Here is a 21482-nt window from a genome sequence, read left to right on the forward strand (position 1 = left end):
TGAATTGTGTCCCCACAAGATTAGTTATACAAGACTCTGTGTGTGTGTGGGTATGTGTGTGTTTTTCTATGCCGCAGATATCCCAGCCCCAGACATTACAGGGTCTGCTACAGTCGGGTACCATAGCAAACCCCTCTCATTCCTGTTGGACCACAATGCTTACCACAGCACATGTCACACTGTGTACAACAGGCACCAATCTCACAGGGAAATACTGGATAAGGCACAAAGCAGCCCTGAATGGAACTTCAACCTACACATTCTCTCACAGCTGCAGTCTCCATAGACTATAGAGAAACACACCCAGACATAGCATACTAAACTGACATAAAACATCTTATTTACTTGTGTCTAAAATTAAATAAGCCCCATGTGTCTAACTTGCACTGTAGAGAAATCCCAGCTAGTACATTTGGTTCTTTGGAAGTTGTCGGAACGTATGTTTTTGACATTGGTTCACATTGGTTGTGGAAAGGAAGCTATATGTTTCCTGACAGGCAACACTGAACGTTTTTTAAACGTTCTGAGAACAGAAGTAAAGATTTTGCCTGTTCTGGAAAAGTTTATTTTTAGGTTGCAAGTATTTGGAATTTTTGGTATTTTATTAGGATCCCCATTAGCTGTTGAAAAAGCAGCAGCTACTCTTCCTGGGGTCCACACCAAACATGAAACAAAATACAGAATGACATAATACAGAACATCAATAGACAAGAAGCGCTCAAGGACAGAACTACATACATACCAGGGAGGTTCTGAGAACGTTTTACTCTGGTTCCTTGAATGTTTTCCTGGGAGGTTTTATTAACGATATGAGAATAGAAATTTTAGGTCAGGTTTTTGAATAACTTCCTTAAAGCTTTCTATGAATGTTTTAATAACTTTTAATAACACTGCTAGTTTATTTTTGGTTTATTTATTTTTTTACTCCCAGCACAGATAGGGCATATGGAAATTAACTTCCTTAGCTTAGACATTAATCATGCAGACACATTTTTTTTAATGTGACAGTAACATTCAAACCTAGAATATTCTATTCTCAATCCGTGGAATTAGTCCACTGTGCCACCAGCATGGAGCTAGCCTGTCCTGTTTTATGCAGACAAAGCTCTTCATTTTAGTATTTTTAAACAGACCTCATTTCAAAGGAAACAAGCACTCATTAAGATCAGGTGTGGTTAATTAGTGGGCGCGGCAAACACACCTGAACACACTTAACAAGATAGAGAGAGTTTTGTTGATGCTGAGAATGTAATATACACTGAACAAAAATATAAACGCAACTTGCAACAGTTTCAAACGTTTTACTGAGTTACAGTTCATATAACGAAATCTGTCAATTGAAATAAATACATGAGGCCCTAATCTATGGTTTTCACATGACTGGGAATACAGATATGCATTTGTTGGTCACAGATGACTTTAAAAAAGGGAAGGGCTTGGATCAGAAAACCAGTCAGTATCTGGTGTGACTACCATGCTATGCAACACATCTCCTTTGCATAGAGGTGATCAGGCTGTTGAATGTTGTCCCCCTGCTCTATGGCTATGCGAAGTTGCTGGATATTGGCGGGAACTGGAACACGCTGTCGTACATGTCGATCCAGAGCATCCCAAATATGCTCAATGGGTGATATGTCTGGTGAGTATGCAGGCCATGGAAGAACTGAGAAATGTTCAGCTTCTAGGAATTGTTTACAGATCCTTGCGACACGGGGCCATGCGTTATCATGCTGAAACATGAGGTTATGGCGGCGGATGAATGGCACGACAATGGGCCTCAGCATCTGTGTGCATTCAAATTGCTATCAATAAAATACAATTGCGTTCTTTGTCCGTAGCTTATGCCTGCCCATACCATAACCGCTTGCCCACATGACACCCTACACGCCATCTGCCCAGTACAGTTGAAACTGGGATTCATCCATGAAGAGCACACTTCCCAAGCGTGCCAGTGGCATCGAACGTGAGCATTTGCTCACTGAATTTGGTTACGACGATAAACTGCAGTCAGGTGAAAAAGATGGATGTGGAGGTCCTGGGCTGGTGTGGTTACACGTGGTCTGTGGTTGTGAGGCTGGTTAGATGTAAAGACAAATTCTCTAAAACAACGTTGTAGGCGGCTTATGGTAAATAAATTAACATTCATTTTCTGGCAACAGCTCTGGTGGACATTTCTGCAGTCAGCATGCCAATTGCACGCTCCCTCAAATCTTGAGACATCTGTGGCATTGTGTTGTTTGACAAAACTGCACATTTTAGAGAACTTATCAAGAGGACATGTCTGGTCATCCCTACTGCCTCTGATCTGGCGGACTCATTCTTAGTTTGTAAATGATGCGTGAGTGTTGGAGTGTGCCGCTCACTATCCGTAAATTTAAAAAACTATTTTTGTTGAAAACTACCTCTGAACTATCGTCTGTGCCCAGTGGGTAGTAGCTCAGTAAAAGTGAGAACAGGGGGAAGGAATAGGATAGTTAGGATAGTAGGATAGCAGTTGTGTAAGTAGAAGTAGTGTGTGGTAGGGGTAATGGTCCCTGTGGTGATGGTGATGGTAGGGTTAATGGTCCCTGTGGTGGTGGTGGTGGTAGGGGTAATGGTCCCTGTGGTGGTGGTGATGGTCCCTGTGGTGGTGGTGGTGATGGTAGGGGTAATGGTCCCTGTGGTGGTGGTGATGGTAGGGGTAAGGGTCCCTGTGGTGTTCCAATGGCTCCCATGACATGAAATGCTTACCACATACACTTCATCAATACGACTTTATTTCACACTGGAAAGTGGGAAATGCAGAGGATTATAAAATAATATATCTTTATAATAGCTCTTTCCAATGAATGGCAGCTGTTTTTCTTTTGATATAACATGCTGCTATCTTGATCTTGGACATTTTAATAGTAAGATGTTAATTAAAACTCGGTTCTAGTAGTATTTACTGACCACATGACCTGACAAGGGCCTCTGAGACAGCCTATAAGGCCAAGAGTTTTCCCTGATCAGATTGCATGGTCAGGAAGAACTCTGGTCCCTATAACAAATACACTCTAACTTGCAGGACAAATACCCTCTCTCTGACCAAGGAGCCCACTCTGCCAGCACAGGGGACCACTCTATGGCTTTAGAGAGAAGGGGAGGAGGGCATGGATGAAGAGGGGAACGGTGGGCGGGGACAGGGAGGGGAGTCATACTAAATGCAAAAGAAACAGGGAGATTTAATCACCACAATGGATTTGGAGTTTTGTTTATGAAAATCACCAGCGAAGGAAAATAGTTCTGGTAGCAGTAGAGATGCTATAAAGATATGCATACTGAGTCTAAAAGAGAGGCCAACATTACCATAATACTGGAATAATCACCTCAATTACTCCTACTAGGCAGAGAGAGAATGGCTGGAACAATATGAGGGGTTCCGGTTAGCATTCGGTTAAAAGGTCAACCATCACTCAGATATGTTAAATATCATTACACATTGGAAATGAGAATGCTGTGAGGTAGGCTACATAACCTTCTACAGTTAGGCACAGTGCATTTGAGGTCTCCACGTGTCGCAATTGCAATGTGTGTGATGATGTGCTAAGGACCATTGGCAGTACATGGAGCCATTTGAACTTTGCTCTTTCTCCTACCCCTTAGCTCTCTTTAAAACAGCATCAGTAGGGTCCTCTCCTCTGTCTTCAACTCAGTCCCATTCACATCACTCAGAATAACCCATGATAACACTTGCCCTGGGGCTCTGTATTACATAACCTTGTTGAAGTATGGAGCCACAGAAGCACATTGAATGCATATATCACAGATGTAATAAAGCCTGTTATTACATTAGGTTATTATTACATTAGATTACAACTGATGAAATATATTGCAGCATGGAAGACCAATGGAGAAGTCTGAAGGCAAGGGCTTATGTTGAAAATAGATTTTTTGTTGTTGTTGTTGAGAAACAGCCATTGCGAAAGCATGTAACGTCAGTGTCTGTTGGGGCCCCTCTATGCTTGTACGTCAGCATAGAACATTTGAATACAGTTACTCAACAATGAGGTTACCCAGGATGATCCTGACACGTCAGACAGACACGGGAACAAATACATAATTCATATGTGAGGTCATGTTATCCCTCCACCCCTGTCCAACGCAAATGTTGTATGCGAGAGTGAACTGCTAACTTGATCATGACTATATTACAGCCGGTGATATCACTTCACTGTTTTTGGCACAATAACAAATACTACGTTAAAATTACGCGCAAGGTTGATGCGTCACAGAACTTAATTAACAGGTACACAACTTACCACTCGCATTCTTCCCACAAATGAGGTGTTGATATTGCTGCAGGAACCCCCATAACTCCGAATCGTTGTTGATGGCCTGTTCGAGGGACTCGACTGTGAACTTAGGGATCCCGTTATCTTTTTCCACGAGTGCGCTGCGCAGTGCCCGCGCGTACACCTCTCGGAAAAGACTCTCCATGCACCCTGTCAGGTAGATGGCCGCGTGCTCGTGGATCCTCACCGCAACCCGGCTGTCCACCATCCACCTGAAGAACTTCCCCACGTTAAAAATTAGTCCGCACCGGAGCGACTTTCCGCGGCTGAACTTGTCCTCAGTGCTCATGTTGTACATGGACAATGCACTGAGTGCCGCTGTGATGCAGTTCACAGACACAGACCAAGACATGACAACCTTAACGGCACTTTGAATCTCATATTTGGTGCATTTGGCATAGCGCAAACTCAGGCGCTGCGCTTCCTTCGCGACCCTCACGAGCGCACGGCTGATGAGGACCGAGAGCCTAGCCAGGATCTCCTGTGACACGACCCCCAGTCTTAACTCTTCGTCCTTGTTTAGTGCGCTCTCTACTTCCCCGAGGCTCCATGGCACGTCCTCTAGCTCGGGTAGTTTAGCGCACTGTCCGAAGCACTCCAGGTTCTCGGCGTCTTCGACCAGGACGGTGTTGACAGTGTCTAGGCTGTTGTGGCGACTGTGCATGGAGTCGGTTAAATGCCAGAAATTCGCCCCATGCGCATACGGTATATGTGCCTCGGAACAGCACAGTGAAGCACTGGAAGACCTGAAGGAGTCCGCTGCTCCACCATAACCCGAATCAAGCGTCAAATCCTCCAGGGTCCTCGTAACTGACTTATTACTACTCCTTGCCATAACTGCACCTCATACTGTAAAGAGGGCTTTGGAATTAATGGCACAAAACGTCGCCTAATAAAATTAAATGAATGCAATTAAAGCCCTAGTGCAATGTATTCTGAAGATTAAACCTTTTATCCTGTTGTCTTCATTGAAAAAACATCAACTTGCTATTCCCCAGTCCAAACTAAAACTTCAAAGTCGTTGCATCGTAGCACATCGTGCAGCTACAGTGGTCTGTATTTTACGCAGTAAGAGCCTGATAGATGGAGGCGGGGCTATGGAGAATAGAGCGCTTTAAACGGCCAATAACCTCTCGGGAAAACTGAGTTTTTGAATTAGGACCGCCTCCATCTATTAATTTAGATTAGGCTACTCAGTTCAATGTACAGCCCATAGGAGAAGTGAATATTAAATACCTATATAATTATTTTTAATGTAATATTCTTAATTTAATTGTTAGCTTATATTGGAAAATATAACTTCATAAGGTAAGCTATGGTCGAGTTCCCCTGCATTAACCAATGGATGCACGCTACTTCATCGATTGTGTCATTGACTGACAGATTGCTACAATATATGATGTGGGTATCTTATACCTAAATACCTATCCAAGCGTTGTAAGATCTGGCATGCATCAGCAAAGCCTGGGCAGAGGAACACCACAGTCCTTTTATTTGCTGTAATTTGAACATGTCAAACATCATTGCTAATGGTCTGATTCTAATTGACTGGATAAACTGGATAATGTGGTTATCCACATAGTGCAGCAAATGTGTCATGCTATGGATAGTAAAGTTCCTTACACATTTTTTTTCTGCGAGTAATGATGGTAACATGACTCAAGACTATTAATAATGGATGACATGCATAATGTATCCCCTCTCTGTGGTCTGCGTCCCTTACACGGAGATAGCTAGAGCTCATTGATAGGAAGACATCTGCATTCTTTGTCAAGGTCGCACGTTATACTGCATCAAATGCTAAAGATGCATCATTTGATTGACTGTGTGTGTGTGTGCGTGTGTGTATGCGCACGCGCATGTGTGTGGATAGAGCCTTTGACAGGCTGAAAATGATAATTTTACAGGCACACACAAACTGCATGTATGAGAGAGGGAGAAAGAGAGAGAGAGGTTGGTTACACTGTACATAACATATTGTGAATGTCAACATGTGTAACAACAGAAAATGTCCCTGAGCTGATTGATAGCCCTATGCCATAGATAGCTTTGGGTGCATCTTAATATCACCTATCTCCTGAAGTCTAAATTCCCACAAATGTAAAAGCATTGGATTGGTTGATGCATGGGCTAGTGGGATGTTCCACTTGTCCGATGACTCACCCTGAATTTAACTCTGCTGCTCTATCGATTGCTACATACATTCAGTCTGAAACTGCCATATTAGAAGTCATTTGTGGGACTTCCAAATGAGGGGCGTTGTACAAAACAAATTAATCAGCGATTGGATCATCTCTAACAAATCTAACCAATCAGAGTGTCAAAGTTGACAACATCATCACAGAGTTTCTAAATCCAGAGGCCCAAGATTGTGAGAATTCCAGGAACGCTTGCGAAACCAAACAGACCAGCCCGGGGTTTGAGAAGTCAATGAGAGAAGTGAAAAATGTTTCCTTATTTGTTCATTTTTTCTAAATTTAAAGGCACAACCTAGACTCCAGCCAATGTCTTAAGTAGTTGAAGTTGTTATTACTCCAACCTCATGAGTGACAAACTGACACATTTTCATTTTTGTAAAAAATAACTTTATATCAAAGGAGAGCATTTGATTTGATGGCCTGCACATGCGCAGTTCGACGCGAGGCAACCGTTAGACACGATGATGTGTTTCTACTCATGAGCTTAGCTAGCCAACGTTACCATGACATCACCTACAAGTGTGATCAGGGATTTCTATTGGAGAAGCAGTTTTAGCCTATCTTCATACTGTACTGTCTTTGACGCTATCAGGTTTCTTGGACCAATAAGAACGGGCAGAATGCCTTTGCATTCTAAAAATCGTCGGGGAGGGAGGCAAATCCAGACTTATCGTGGAGAAGAAGCGTCACTTGGCCGTAGCGATGTGGAAGCGTAGCCAGGCAAATGTTCCACCATATTTCTTATACCAGTCATTTCCTTTCAAATCAGCGAGGGGAAGTAAACAAGTGCACATTTTGGGAGGAAAGCGACATAATTGGGACATAGACTATTTCTCATCTAACTTTAATTGGTCCTGATATGGGGCACTGTTGACATCTGTGGGATTGAACACACACACACACACACACACACACACACACACACACACACACACACACACACACACACACACACACACACACACACACACACACACACACACACACACACACACACACACACACTCAGACACACACAACAACCAACTCTGCTGTTCTATTATATACTATTTATTCTACTGCGCGACCAAGACACTACTACCCACTTTATATTTCTATACAGTCTATTATTACAACGCTTCTATTATTTGTCATTTTTTACTTGACTCTTTTTATTGTTATTATTGACTGATGTACCGCATTGTTGAAGATCTAGCACATAAGCATTTCACTGCACCTTTCCCACCTGCTGTAAACTGTGTATGTGACAAATTACATTGATTTGATTTTAACTTGATTGAGGAGAGTATTGTTGGTACATTTTGTGATGAAGTTGTGTGCTGCTTATCCCTGGAGCAACACTGAACCCTGGTGCTCAGTTTGCAAACCTCTATCATTATGTCAAAGTTCTAGTCTCACCATACATTTCCAGACTAGTAAGACTTAGGCTACGATAAAGAAATTCCCTTATTATTTTATTCAAAGTTCACATTCAAAGTTCACACAGTCAGGTTGTCATTGAACTTTTCCTTCATCAAATGATTATCAACTATACTATACGCAGCGTAATGTATGCTACTAAACATGGTTATTGCATATTACAATCTAGTGTCTAGCTATTCAAACTGCATGTTTCATCATCCAACTACCCACCCATCCCTTGTCTCATGAATAAAAACTCCTACAGTTTGTAATTGTTTCACACAATCATCATCCACATGATGTTTTCACACCTCATGCTTCAGGACAATGTAATTAAAGTGTAGGGCCTACTAATGCAATACTGTGTGACAGTTGGTTGCTTCTTTTAAGGTGTTGAGGCTACCTTATGATCTTTGCTGATACGTTTTTGATTGAAATCTGATCACATCTGAAATTCTTCATTGGTAGGCATGCATAATATCTAGGCAAGAATAGTTAATTGGTTTGAATCCATTTTGAAATGATGGCATTTTAACGTAAATACATACTGGTACATAGTCTCATGAGATAGTATTTGACATTCATCACATGCTTAGACGTGTGATGGTGATGGGTTGCCCACTAGGCCTATAGATACACTTGCATAATCATTTTTTTCTAGTACATGTGTTCATCCGGGTCCTGCGTAAATAATCATGACGCGAGCAGGCGGCACACATTTTTGTCAACAACATCCAAAATAAGATCGATATTCAGACTATGGTGTTTAAAGTAATCTGTAAATAACTAATTAAACATCAAATAGTGTGTTGTGTGGATATTTATCGTGTATAAGTGATGCCTGTGGAAAAACACAAGATAGGAGTAAGCACACTACCGAAACGTGAGCGAGCAAATGTTACATAACTGGTGACATTGACCAATCAGATTCGTTCATTCTTATCCGCGTACCTCTTGGGTGGAGCCGTTGTCAAAGAAAGTTCATTTCAACAGGGAACATTTTCTTAGAATATGGAAATACATTCGAGTGATACTGGAAGACAGTTTCATTTCTCATCAAAACGCTCTACCTACTGTACTTTAGTTCACTCGCTCTTCTTCCGTACCTGGAAAATAGCAAGATACGACAACGCAATTATACATTTTTCGAGCTGCTAGGCTAGCCATCAGGTCGAACATAGTTTATAACAGGTTAATAAAAAAAATAAAAAATAGTATAACATTACATTATAAAACCATCTAGGCGACAGAACCGAAACTTAGTTTGGGCATGCAAGGGCTATTGTTTTAGCTCCTACGCGTTTTGTTTTGACATCAGCGCTATAACCAACGACTCGAGTCGTGGACATAACTAGAATAGACAGCAGGTGAAATGGTCGGCAACACGATCCACTGGTTCAGGAAGGGACTGCGGCTCCACGACAACCCCTCTCTAAAGGAGTCGATCCGGGGAGCGGACACCCTTCGCTATGTTTACATCCTAGACCCCTGGTTTGCAGGGTCCTCCAACGTGGGCATCAGCAGGTGGAGGTAGGGGTCATAATAGGAGAATGCACAAGCTGCAATTTCTAAATTGGGTAGTGCATCATCAGTTCCTCTTGTCATGTTAGTCATTCCAGACCTTAGAGATATTTATAACGTGTCAGAAATGTCCAGATCAACTCGCCCATGTCAGCTAATGTTTTTTAAATTTAATTTAGTATTTTTGTTTAACTGCAACATTTTATTTGCACCCCATGACAACATTTATAGAATTGCAGGAAATAAGCTTTAAGCTTGCAAAATTCTCTCCACCAATGAGGGGAGTGAGCAGTTTCCCATAGAAAGCGTTTGGGAACCACTGTATTAGAGGACGTGTTTTAATTGAGTGGCTCGTATTGCACTCACCCAACACGGATGTGTTTACTGCAGATGTAGGTCACACAGGTCCCTGCTTTTTGCATTGCCACGTTTGTGAATTTGCCTAGAGGCTCTGATGGATCCATCATGGTTTCCTTTTCCATAGATTATGACCTTGTGGCCATGCCAGATGCCACTTATGCACATTTGGTCAATAGGTTAAGGAAAACCCAGATTTGGTTATCATAACACCAGAAGGAGAAATCCCAGTGCTGTAGGTGGTTATGAATGACATTAGTGTGTGGGTGTGGTGTACCGCTTAGGCAGGAAAGTAGGGCTCTCCTAGCACCACACTTATGCACACAGTTATAGTAAATATTGACTGTCAATTATTGCATTACAAGTACATCTGTGTGCCACACAGGAAACAAGGGCATTCCAGGGCACCAAGGACTGTTGATTACTGATTTACCTTGGATTCCCTCCCTTTCATTTAGCCCACATACTATGCTGCTTTAGTTTGGCCACTTATAAGAATGTTCATGTAAGGCATAACCTCCTGTTTTAGAGCAGGAGAAGGGGAGAATGACCTGACTGCATTACCCATGTCGAAAACATCCCTGTACGCAGGGTATTCTCAGTAGTTTCTATTACCACCGGGAGAGTAGGCCTACATTTCAGCAGGGTTTAAGAACATGCATAGCAGTAAGGATTATGTAAGTCCCCCTCCCCATCCTGGCTGAGTGCAGGCAGGCATTGGAAATGGGGCACTGTGTCATTGGGGTGGTTATGACATTCTCCTCTCCAGTCCTCGCAGCTTTGACCTACATTCAACCCACCGCTCAACCCCACTTCCTCCTGAGATCTAGACTTCTCTTATAGTAGCTGCCCTAATAGCCGGTGATTGAGCCAGGCAGCTCACATACAGTGGGGCAAAAAAGTATTTAGTCAGCCACCAATTGTGCAAGTTCTCCCACGTAAAAAGATGAGAGAGGCCTGTCATTTTCATCATAGGTACACTTCAACTATGACAGACAAAATGAGGGAAAAAAATCCAGAAAATCATATTGTAGGATTTTTAATGAATTTGCAAATTATGGTGGAAAATAAGTATTTGCTCACCTACAAACAAGCAAGATTTCTGTCTCTCACAGACCTGTAACTTCTTCTTTAAGAGGCTCCTCTGTCCTCCACTCGTTACCTGTATTAATGGCACCTGTTTGAACTAGTTATCAGTATAAAAGACACCTGTCCACAACCTCAAACAGTCACACTCCAAACTCCACTATGGCCAAGGACACCAGAAACAAAATTGTAGACCTGCACCAGGCTGGGAAGACTGAATCTGCAATAGGTAAGCAGCTTGTAGCTTTACCAGCCAGAACAGAATGGCATAGGCTGTCCTAGCTATAAGAAAGAACAATTCTCCTCTGGGACCAGCACCAGCCTGCTAGAATATATTTAGGCCTCGTCAATATAAAGTTCCCAGTGTGTGTAGTCTGCTCCAGGTGAGTGGAACAACTGAGTCTCAGATGGGATTTAGCATACCCAGCAATGTTCACTTTGTGGTCACCGTGCATTACCCTGCTGTTCAAGTGTATGCATGATGATGACATTGCTTGCAGGGCCGCTAGTCGTCATATGTTGCATAATAGGTTATATTACCTTTTCAGAGATCATATTGTAAACCCTGCTGCTTGTGATAAACGCTCTACCAAACCTGTTTCATTCGAGTTCCAAGTACAGCATTCACTGTGTGAATGGAGGACCGCAACACAAAACGAGGACACCATTCTCAGATAAGGGTCTGGATGAATTGATGCCTCCTTAAAGGCACAGTCCAGTCACCCAACACAGAACACAACGTTCAGACAGTCGCCCTCTCTTGACTTGCTTGATATCCAAGTTGTCATAACAAATTAGGCCTAGTTAAAGGAGTAATTTATTGGCTACATGCTACAATGATGACTCATGTCATGCTTGCTTCAGCAGGAGTCAATATTATTTTGTGGTCAACACTTCCCATGTAGGATCATATGACAGCAGAATGAGAAGGTCTAAGGTAGGGCTGTTTGTAGAGGATCAATCAAGCAGTCCTTCCCCATTGGCCCAGGCTTGTCACTTATGCTAGTGTACCCACTACCTCGGAATTACCTCGGAATTACAGTTTAAAATCTCCACATTCTAATGAGGGCTTGTAGTTCCACTAGCCATGCTTTGCCAGTTGATGGAGCCGTCTATCGTTTTGTTAAACTGTGGACTTTGCTGTGAGCCGAGAGCGCCCTCCTGTTGTCATGTGAATACTACAAGGCTGGGATGGTACAGAGACCTTATTGTTCTACATGACTTACTCATAGCGTAGTATGTTCCATTCAGTCAGACAGATCTTCCACTCAATGTTTCCACTAGGTGTTTTAAATGATAGGCTACCAGCAGAGGATTTGGCCTATGTAAAATTTAGAGTGCTTTTATAATCTGGTGGTGAATGACATGTTTTCTCAATAGAATCTCCCTGCATAAAGCTCTCTGCACTGAGAGAAGCAGCTGACATTCCCATGATTGTGATTCCTTTCCACTAGCCTTCTTTTTGATTCAATCACCACTTTACATTCACTTCAAAGGCTTTGTTGCAATTACGTAAAGCCCTTTGATATGGTGCAACTCTACTTACCACATGTATTTGAGCCACGGCTCACATGATGGATGTATGGATCATATGTTCACTTGTGCCTAATGAGAGCTGGAACATCCATCATGTGACCTTGGGATAACGACTAAACTAAATACCATAAAACATAATAAAAATAGGCGACAGGTTTTTTGTGAATCCTGAGCAGGAGGCCTTGTTACACCTGTAGCCTATTTCCCCTCTGATTATATGATCAGATCATTGATCATCTTCTCTGTTTGATTCCAGATTCTTACTCCAGTGTCTGGAGGACCTAGACGCCAGCCTCCGCAAGCTCCACTCCCGTCTGTTTGTCATCCGGGGCCAGCCTACTGATGTCTTTCCCAGGCTGTTCAAGGTACAATTAACACTGTCACACTTGTACTGTAGTAGTAAACCATCACACTACCGTATCAGAGTTAACCCATCACACTTACAGTACTGCCCAGCCACTGTGTACTGTACACGTATGCCTCATAAAAGTACAGTATGCCCCATAGAAATACAGTCTCGTGGGATTAAACTAGTCAATTACTGTACTATACTTCCACTGTGTCATATCATCTCAAATGTCTTGATATACAGTGCCTTCGGAAAGTGTTCAGACCCCTTGACTTTTTCCAAATTTTGTTACGTTACAGCCTTATTTTAAAATGGATTAAAAATAGTTTTCCCCCCTCATCAATCTACACACAATACCCCATAAGGACAAAGCAAAAACAGGTCTTTATACATTTTTGCAAAAAAAGAAGAAAAAAAAAGAACTGAAATATCAAATTTACATAAGTATTAAGACCCTTTACTCAGTACTTTGTTGAAGCACCTTTGGCAGCGACTTCAGCCTCAAGTCTTGGGTATGATGCTATAAGCATGGCACACCTGTATTTGGGGAGTTTCTCCCATTCTTCTCTGCAGATCCTCTCAAGCTCTGTCAGGTTGGATGGGGAGCATCACTGCACAGCTATTTTCAGGTCTCTCCAGAGATGTTCGATCGGGTTCAAGTCTGGGCTCTGGCTGGACCACTCAAGGACATTCCGAGACTAGTCCCTAAGCCAGTCCCATGTTGTCTTGGTTGTTTGCTTACGGTCGTTGTCCTGTTGGGGCGGCAGGGTAGCCTAGTGGTTACAGCGTTGGACTAGTAACCAAAAGGTTGCAAGTTCAAATCCCCGAGCTGATAAAGTACAAATCTGTCGTTCTGCTCCTAAACAGGCAGTTAACAGCCATCATTGAAAATAAGAATTTGTTCTTAACTGACTTGCCTAGTTAAATAAAGGTCAAATATAAATAGAAGGGTGAACCTCCACCCCAGTCTGTGGTCCTGGGCACTCTGGAGCAGGTTTTCATCAAGGATCGCTCTGTTCATCTTCCCTTGATCCTTACTAGTCTCCCTGCCACTGCAATGGATAGAATGGTATTGGCCAGGTGGTTCCTGGTTTCCTCCAGATGTGAAGCTTGGCATTCAGGCCAAGCATCACATTCAATCTTGTTTCTGAGAGTCCTTGAGGTGCCTTTTACGGAGGAGTGGCTTTCACTTTCGGAGGAGTGGTATTCAGTCTTCACTTGATCTGTATGTGAACATTAGTACTATTTGAATTCCATGGTATTTTCTATGCACTTCCAACATGTTCTTGATCTTTACCAAAGTAAAGGTTCCCTATTTACCATGGCGTCTTACTGTGGTGTGTCTGACCTTGTCTCTCTCTCTCAACTTCCCAGGAATGGCAGATTAGCCGTCTGTCTTACGAGTACGACTCTGAGCCCTTCGGCAAGGAGCGTGATGCCGCCATCCAAAAGCTGGCCAGCGAGGCCGGGGTGGAAGTCACGGTCAAAGTCTCCCACACGCTCTACGACCTAGACAAGTGAGTGAATCTTACAGATACACGTACACACACACCGTCAAGGAGATCTAGCTACTGTAGTTCATGGCTGACATATATTAGATCTTGTGAGAACACAACCCATGTCAAAGCAATGAGAATGTTATTACCTTGTTGTTATTAAGTCATCAAGTTGCGCAAATAAGCAAACCTGATGTATTAGCAACATATTCATAACACTAACATTATAGTTTAATTTATGTGATGCACTAAATTCCACTATTTCTGTCCATGTGTCTCTGTAGGATCATCGAGCTGAACGGAGGCCAGTCCCCTCTCACCTACAAGCGTTTCCAGGTGCTCATAAGTCACATGGATGCCGTGGAGATGCCCGCCGAGACCATCACCGCTGAGGTCATGCTTAAGTGTGCCACGCCCATCAGTGATGACCACGACGACAAGTTTGGCGTGCCGTCCTTGGAGGAGCTTGGCTTTGAGACAGAAGGCCTGGCTACAGCAGTATGGCCGGGGGGGGAGACGGAGGCCCTCACTCGCCTGGAGAGGCACCTGGAGAGGAAGGTGGGAAGGAGTCCCTTCTTTATATTCCACCACTACTGAACCAGTGTGGTGGACACATACAGTACCTGTGTTGGAATAAGTTTTCTTCCTGAAAATGTGACTGTGTTTTAGAACTTAGTGTGTCATGTGCCTGTGAGATAGACGGTTTCCACTGGGGTCCTGACTCAAACCCTAACCCTCTATGTTCCAGGCGTGGGTGGCCAACTTTGAGCGTCCCCGGATGAACGCCAACTCCCTGCTGGCCAGCCCCACGGGCCTAAGCCCCTACCTCCGCTTCGGCTGCCTCTCCTGTCGCCTCTTCTACTTCAAACTCACTGACCTCTACAGGAAGGTGAAGAAAAACAGCTCTCCGCCCCTCTCACTTTATGGCCAGCTGTTGTGGCGCGAGTTCTTCTACACCACGGCCACCAACAACCCCTGCTTCGACAAGATGGAAGGCAACCCTGTGTGCGTGCAGATTCCCTGGGACCGCAACCCAGAGGCGCTGGCCAAGTGGGCCGAGGGGAGGACAGGGTTCCCCTGGATCGACGCCATCATGACCCAGCTGAGGCAGGAGGGCTGGATCCACCACCTGGCCAGACACGCCGTGGCCTGCTTCCTGACCCGGGGAGACCTGTGGATCAGCTGGGAGGAGGGCATGAAGGTAGATACTGGGGCAGGGGGAGAGAGGAGATGACAGGGGGAAATCTGATGTATGTATGACTGTTTATCGTTCTGTTTGTATCTCAGCGTGTGTGTTTCTGTACCTGTCAGGTATTTGAGGAGCTGCTGCTGGATGCAGACTGGAGTGTGAACGCAGGCAGCTGGATGTGGCTCTCCTGCAGCTCCTTCTTCCAGCAGTTCTTCCACTGTTACTGCCCCGTGGGCTTCGGCAGGAGGACAGACCCCAACGGAGACTACATACGGTAAGATCTTCCCTGCACTTAGTTGTCCACTGCTAATTTTAACCAGTGTGGTACACTGTACTAGACCTTAGTGTTTTATTTCACCATGCCTGTGACAAGGCATGTAGAACATGCAGAAAACCATGACAAACAATTTTGTGTACGACCTGCTAGACTATGTCTCATTATACACTCCATAGAGTCTTAATGAAATTTCCATGCTGTACCAACTAGAAATGTCATGGGAAATTTGTTTCATTATTGTTCATTTCAGAAGTCACCATGGTCCTTTTTTTTAAACTGTCTTTTCTCCATTTGTTTTTTCCAGGCGCTATCTTCCCATACTGAAGGGCTTCCCGGCCAAGTACATCTACGACCCCTGGAACGCACCCGAGAGCGTGCAGAAGGCGGCCAAGTGCGTGATCGGTGTGCACTACCCCAAACCCATGGTGCACCACGCTGAGGCCAGCCGCCTCAACGTGGAGAGGATGAAGCAGATCTACCAACAGCTCTCCTGCTACCGCGGCCTGGGTGAGCACAGAGTGCATGACCTGCGTAATGTACAGCTAATCGCTTTGAAGTCCGCTGCAAATCAGCTATTTTCAGACACTAACAATTTCCATGATAAGCTATTCACAAAGTGTCACGGAGTAGAAGTTTTGACTTTTAAATATAATGAATAGAAGTGGGGGGGATCAGCACTCCTACTTTGAAATTGATTGTGAATACAGTGACTTTATTTTCTTTTATACCTGTATTGTTACCATTATCAATGATTGTCTAGGGGGCTGTGGTGTGGTAGAGACTGACTGTCCAACTCTGTCTCCATTTCACAGGGCTGCTCGCGACAGTGCATGCCAATCCTAATGACAGTGGACACGGTGCAGGGGTCATGACGGGTCCAATGCCAGGGCCCTCCCATGAAGAAATCCAGAATGAGGGAGCCGCTCAAGCAGGTAACAATCCTCCTTAGTTCCTTCCTTGACTGCAACAGAGAAACTGGGATTTTTCCAAAGATCAGTGTTAACCTTAATCTTATCTACACTGAGATTGACTGTGACTTCATCCATCTCTGATGTGGGCTGTGGCATGGGTGGGAAAGGTGTGTCATGTGATAGTACTTGTCAGGCTTGATGTTACTAAGGATGACAAGTGGTTGCAGATTGGATTAGGCTTTTCATTGACCTCCCTGATTGAACAAAGGGTAGATCAGAATAGTAATACCGATCAGAAATGGAAAGTATTAGTCAAAGCAGATGCGTACCAGAAATGTTTGCATTTTTCCATAACCAATTTCATAGGGAAATAATCAGATTACAGTTGAAGTCAGAAGTGTACATACACCTTAGCCAAATACATTTAAACTCAGTTTTTCACAATTCCTGACATTAAATCCTAGTAAAAAGTCTCTGTTTTAGGTCAGTTAGGATCCCCACTTTATTTTAAGAATGTGAAATGTCAGAATAATAGTAGAGAGAAATTATTTATTTCAGCTTTTATTTCATCATCACATTCCCAGTGTGTCAGAAGTTTACAACCTCAATTAGTATTTGGTTGCATTTCCTTTAAATTGTTTAACTTGGGTCAAATGTTTCGAGTAGCCGTCCACAGGCTTCCCACAATAACTTGGGTGAATTTTGGCACATTCCTCCTGACAGAGCTGGTGTAACTGAGTCAGGTTTATAGGCATCCTTCCTTGCACATGCTTTTTCAGTTCTGCCCACAAATATTCTATGGGATTGAGGTCAGGGCTTTGTGATGATGGCCACTCCAATACCTTGACTTTGTTGTCCTTAAGCCATTTTGCCACAACTTTGGAAGTATGCTTGAGGTCATTGTCCATTTGGAAGACCCATTTGGGACCAAGCTTTAACTTCCTGACTGATGTCTTGAGATGTTGCTTCAATATATCCACATAAATTTCCTTCCTCTTGATGCCATCTATTTTGTGAAGTGCAGCAGTCCCTCCTGCAGCAAAGCATCCCCATAACATGATGCTGCCACCCCATGCTTCATGGTTGGGATGGTGTTCTTCGGCTTGCAAACCTCCCCCTTTTCCTCCAAACATAATGATGGACATTATGGCCAAACAGTTCTATTTTTGTTTCATCAAACCAGAGGACATTTCTCCAAAAAGTATGATCTTTGTCCCCATATGCAGTTGCAAACCGTAGTCTGGCTTTTTTATGGTGGTTTTGGAGCAGTGGCTTCTTCCTTGCTGAGCGGCCTTTCAGGTTATGTCAATATAGGACTTGTTTTGCTGTGGATATAGATATTTTTGTACCTGTTTCCTCCAGAATGTTCACAAGGTCCTTTACTGTTGTTCTGGGATTGATTTGCACTTTCGCACCAAAGTACGTTCCTCTCTAGGAGACAGAACGTGTCTCCTTCCTGAGCGGTATGACAGCTGTGTGGTCCCATGGTGTTTATACTTGTGTACTATTGTTTGTACAGATGAACGTGGTACCTTCAGGCGTTTGGAAATTGCTCCCAAGGATGAACCAGACTTGTGGAGGTCCATTTTTTTCTGAGGTTCTTGGCTGATTTCTTTAGATTTTAACATGATGTCAAGCAAAGAGGCACTGAGTTTGAAGGTAGGCCTTGAAATACATCCACAGGTACACCTCCAATTGACTCAAATTATGTCAATTAGCCTATCAGAAGCTTCTAAAGCCATGACATTTCCTGGAATTTTCCAAGCTGTTTGAAGGCACAGTGAACTTGGTGTATGTAAACTTCTGACCCACTGGAATTGTGATACAGTGACATAATCTGTCTGTAAACAATTGTTGGAAAAATTACTTGTCATGCACAAAGTAGATGTCCTAACCAACTTGCCAAAACTATAGTTTGTTAACAAGACATTTGTGGAGCGGTTGAAAAACGAGTTTTAATGACTCCAACCTAAGTGTATGTAAACTTCCAGCTTCAACTGTATATGATGTAAAAATTTCTAATATCATTGATTTTGATTCAGGCAGAGGACAGGTCGTTGTGAAGCGTCGCAATGAGGACCTCACACCGGGCTGTAGCAACAAGGCCCGGAGGCAGACCAGCAACTAGTGCCTGAAGAGGAGAAGAAAGAGGTCGATTCCAGCCACTCTGCTCTCCAGCAGAATTGACCAGCGCCTCAACGTTGCGTTCTCCTTCCCTGACTCTGTCAACTCTACAGGAGCACATCTACCTCAGTTATGTGAGCAGCAGCAGGAATGGAGGAGGAGAGAAGGCTGCAAGCATTCCACAAACTCTGCCAGCTTTCTGTGAAGTCAGCTGGCTAAATGGAACATCCGACCACATGATGCCCAGAGAACTAATGGTCTGTGACCTTCTGTCTCTGTGGAGAATCTCAAACCCACAGCTCAAATCACAAGTCCACAGTGACACTGTCCCCAGTGTTACTAGAGGGAGGTAATGCTGTCTCACAAGATGACTCTTTAACATGCACACCACCAAACTGTCTTGAATAGAAATGTTGGCATCACTATAATTAATACAAAGAACATGGATGCACAAGTTATATTTGCTGAAAGAACACTGGGTGGTGGCTGTGTTTGAGCCTGAGGGCATGCTATGTGCAGTATAATATACAGTCTTAGCCTTTGGGAATGGCATCAGCCTCAAGCTAATAACACGATTACCCAACCTGGAATTGTCAGGTCAAATGCCCCTAGTTATTCTATAGGGTATAATGTCGCCTTCAAGTGCTGTTGGATATTCAGAAATTAAAGGTTTTGAGGAGCATTTAAAGGCAGCAGAAGTGCATAATACATTTTATAAACACATTTCCTTCTTATTACCATTTGTAAATGTTTTAAGGGAAGTATATAACCCTTTCTGTATATAAGTGTGTGTGTGATTCAACTCACAATTTGTACATTAATAATTTGATATAGCATGATTTTGTTTTCTTGTAACCCAATTGTTATTTGTGTGTGAAGACTGACAAATTGACTGTTTTTTATGTATCTGTAGTAAAAGGTTAAAAAATGAACACTGGCTCAAAGTAACATTTATTTTAGTGTAATGGTTTGCTTATGACATGCACATGCAAATATTGGTTGTCTTAAGTTCAATGACCAACTCAGTGGCATTGTGGTTAGTGTCAACCCTGACATTGGAAGGTTGTGAGTTTGATACCTGGCCATGGTCATACCAAAAATGTGACCTGATGTGACTGCTTGGCACTCAGCATTGAGATAAATTGGGGGTAAGGCCCTGCAATAGACTAGCGTCCTGTACATGTACATCATGCTGCCTCACGCTACAGAAATAGGACCCTGGCTCCGGCTCGCACAAGGATACTTACTTTACAACTTAAGTTCAATAATACAAATAGTACAAAGTAAATGCAAAATACAATGAATCTAAAGGATTAGTGGTGTAACAGCTTTGCTGGGCCCCTGCAAGGTTTGAGCAAGGGATATTTTGGGGGGTGACTTCCTACAATGATACACATTTTACCATAGGCTAAAGAAAATGTTATATCTAAATGTTCTATTTTACACATATTTCCATAGAGCAGAGAGAAAATGTTGCTGTTTCAAAGCTAATTTCATGCTATTCTACACATTTTGCAATGAGGCTGAGAGGATAGGTTTGCAAAATTCCGGAAAGTTTTACAGCTTATTTCCTGTAATTAAACATTTTTGCCATGTTTTGTGACCTATTTATATGCTACAATATAAACTCAGCAAAAAAAGAAATGTCCCTTTTTCAGGACCTTGTCATTCAAAGATGATTCGTAAATATCAGAGTTAAACCAGAAACGCACAATCCCTCTATCAGTGCTACAACTGTCCACAATAGGCTGAGAGAGGCTGGACTGAGGGCTTTTAGGCCTGTTGTAAGGCAGGTCCTCACCAGACATCACCGGCAACAACGTTGCCTATGAGCACAAACCCACCGTCGCTGGACCAGACAGGACTGGCAAAAAGTGCTCTTCACTGACGAGTCGCGGTTTTGTCTCACCAGGAGTGATGGCCAGATTCGTGTTTATCGTCGAAGGAATGAGCGTTACACCAAAGCCTGTACTCTGGAGCGGGATCGATTTGGAGGTGGGGGGTCCGTCATGGTCTGGGGCGGTGTATTACAGCAGCATCGGACTGAGCTTGTCATGGCAGGTATTCTCAACTCTGTGCGTTACAGGGAAGACATCCTCCTCCCTCATGTGATACCCTTCCTGCAGGCTCATCCTGACATGACCCTCCAGCATGACAATGCCAGCAGCCATACTGCTCGTTCTGTGCGTGATTTCCTGCAAGACAGGAATGTCAGTGTTCTGCCACGGCCAGCGAAGAGCCCGGATCTCAATCCCATTGAGCACGTCTGGGACCTGTTGGATCGGAGGGTTGAGGACTAGGGACATTCCCCCTAGAAATGTCCAGGAACTTGCAGGTGCCTTGGTGGAAGAATGGGGTAACATCTCACAGCAAGAACTCACAAATCTGGTGCAGTCCATGAGGAGAAGATGCACTGCAGTACTTAATGCAGCTGGTGGCCACACCAGATACTGACTGTTACTTTTGATTTTGACCCCCCCCCCCCTTGATTCAGGGACACATTATTACATTTCTGTTAGTCACATGTCTGTGGAACTTGTTCAGTTTATGTCTCAGTAGTTGAATCTGGTTATGTTCATACAAATATTTACACATGTTAAGTTTGCTGAAAATAAACGCAATTGACAGTGAGAGGTTGTTTCTTTTTTTTGCTGAGTTTATATACAAAAGTATATACCTATTGCTGACAGGTTTATAAAATCGAACACACAGCCATGCAATCTC

At 43.4% G+C, this 21482-nt stretch overlaps 2 protein-coding genes across 4 annotated transcripts in view; one reads left to right on the forward strand and one right to left on the reverse strand.

Moving 5' to 3' along the window:
* The window catches only part of btbd11b (BTB (POZ) domain containing 11b), a 124673-nt gene extending 119309 nt beyond the window's left edge, over positions 1 to 5364 (reverse strand). For both annotated transcript variants that reach the window (XM_064951582.1, XM_064951581.1), the window contains exon 1: positions 4281 to 5364. In XM_064951582.1, coding sequence (XP_064807654.1) covers positions 4281 to 5148 — 868 coding nt within the window. In that variant the 5' untranslated portion in view covers positions 5149 to 5364. The remainder of the gene's footprint in view (positions 1 to 4280) is intronic.
* A 3492-nt stretch (positions 5365 to 8856) lies between these two features.
* Positions 8857 to 19690, forward strand: cry1b (cryptochrome circadian regulator 1b). Of its 2 annotated transcripts, none has more exons than XM_064951584.1 (9): positions 8857 to 9442; positions 12669 to 12777; positions 14136 to 14278; positions 14542 to 14815; positions 15006 to 15458; positions 15569 to 15720; positions 16028 to 16230; positions 16536 to 16655; positions 18154 to 18645. In XM_064951584.1, exons 1-9 carry the CDS (start codon positions 9285 to 9287, stop codon positions 18228 to 18230), a joined length of 1689 nt encoding a protein of 562 aa, XP_064807656.1. In that variant the 5' UTR covers positions 8857 to 9284; the 3' UTR covers positions 18231 to 18645. The 2 variants fall into 2 exon arrangements, with proteins under 2 accessions (XP_064807656.1, XP_064807655.1); XM_064951583.1 differs by lacking the exon at positions 18154 to 18645 and adding an exon at positions 18677 to 19690 and having other exon boundaries at positions 8858 to 9442.
* Positions 19691 to 21482: the final 1792 nt, after the last annotated feature.

The sequence above is a fragment of the Oncorhynchus masou genome, chromosome 31 (assembly GCF_036934945.1).
Source record: "Oncorhynchus masou masou isolate Uvic2021 chromosome 31, UVic_Omas_1.1, whole genome shotgun sequence".
Classification (NCBI taxonomy): domain Eukaryota; kingdom Metazoa; phylum Chordata; class Actinopteri; order Salmoniformes; family Salmonidae; genus Oncorhynchus; species Oncorhynchus masou.

What these genes read in the sequence shown, in the direction of transcription:
- cry1b (XM_064951583.1), top strand. Translation starts at nt 9,285, where the DNA reads ATGGTCGGCAACACGATCCACTGGTTCAGGAAGGGACTGCGGCTCCAC. An exon ending in CCCAACGGAGACTACATACG is followed by an intron (nt 15,721 to 16,027) that starts GTAAGATCTTCC and finishes TGTTTTTTCCAG; the next exon opens with GCGCTATCTTCCCATACTGA. An exon ending in TGAGGGAGCCGCTCAAGCAG is followed by an intron (nt 16,656 to 18,676) that starts GTAACAATCCTC and finishes ATTTTGATTCAG; the next exon opens with GCAGAGGACAGGTCGTTGTG.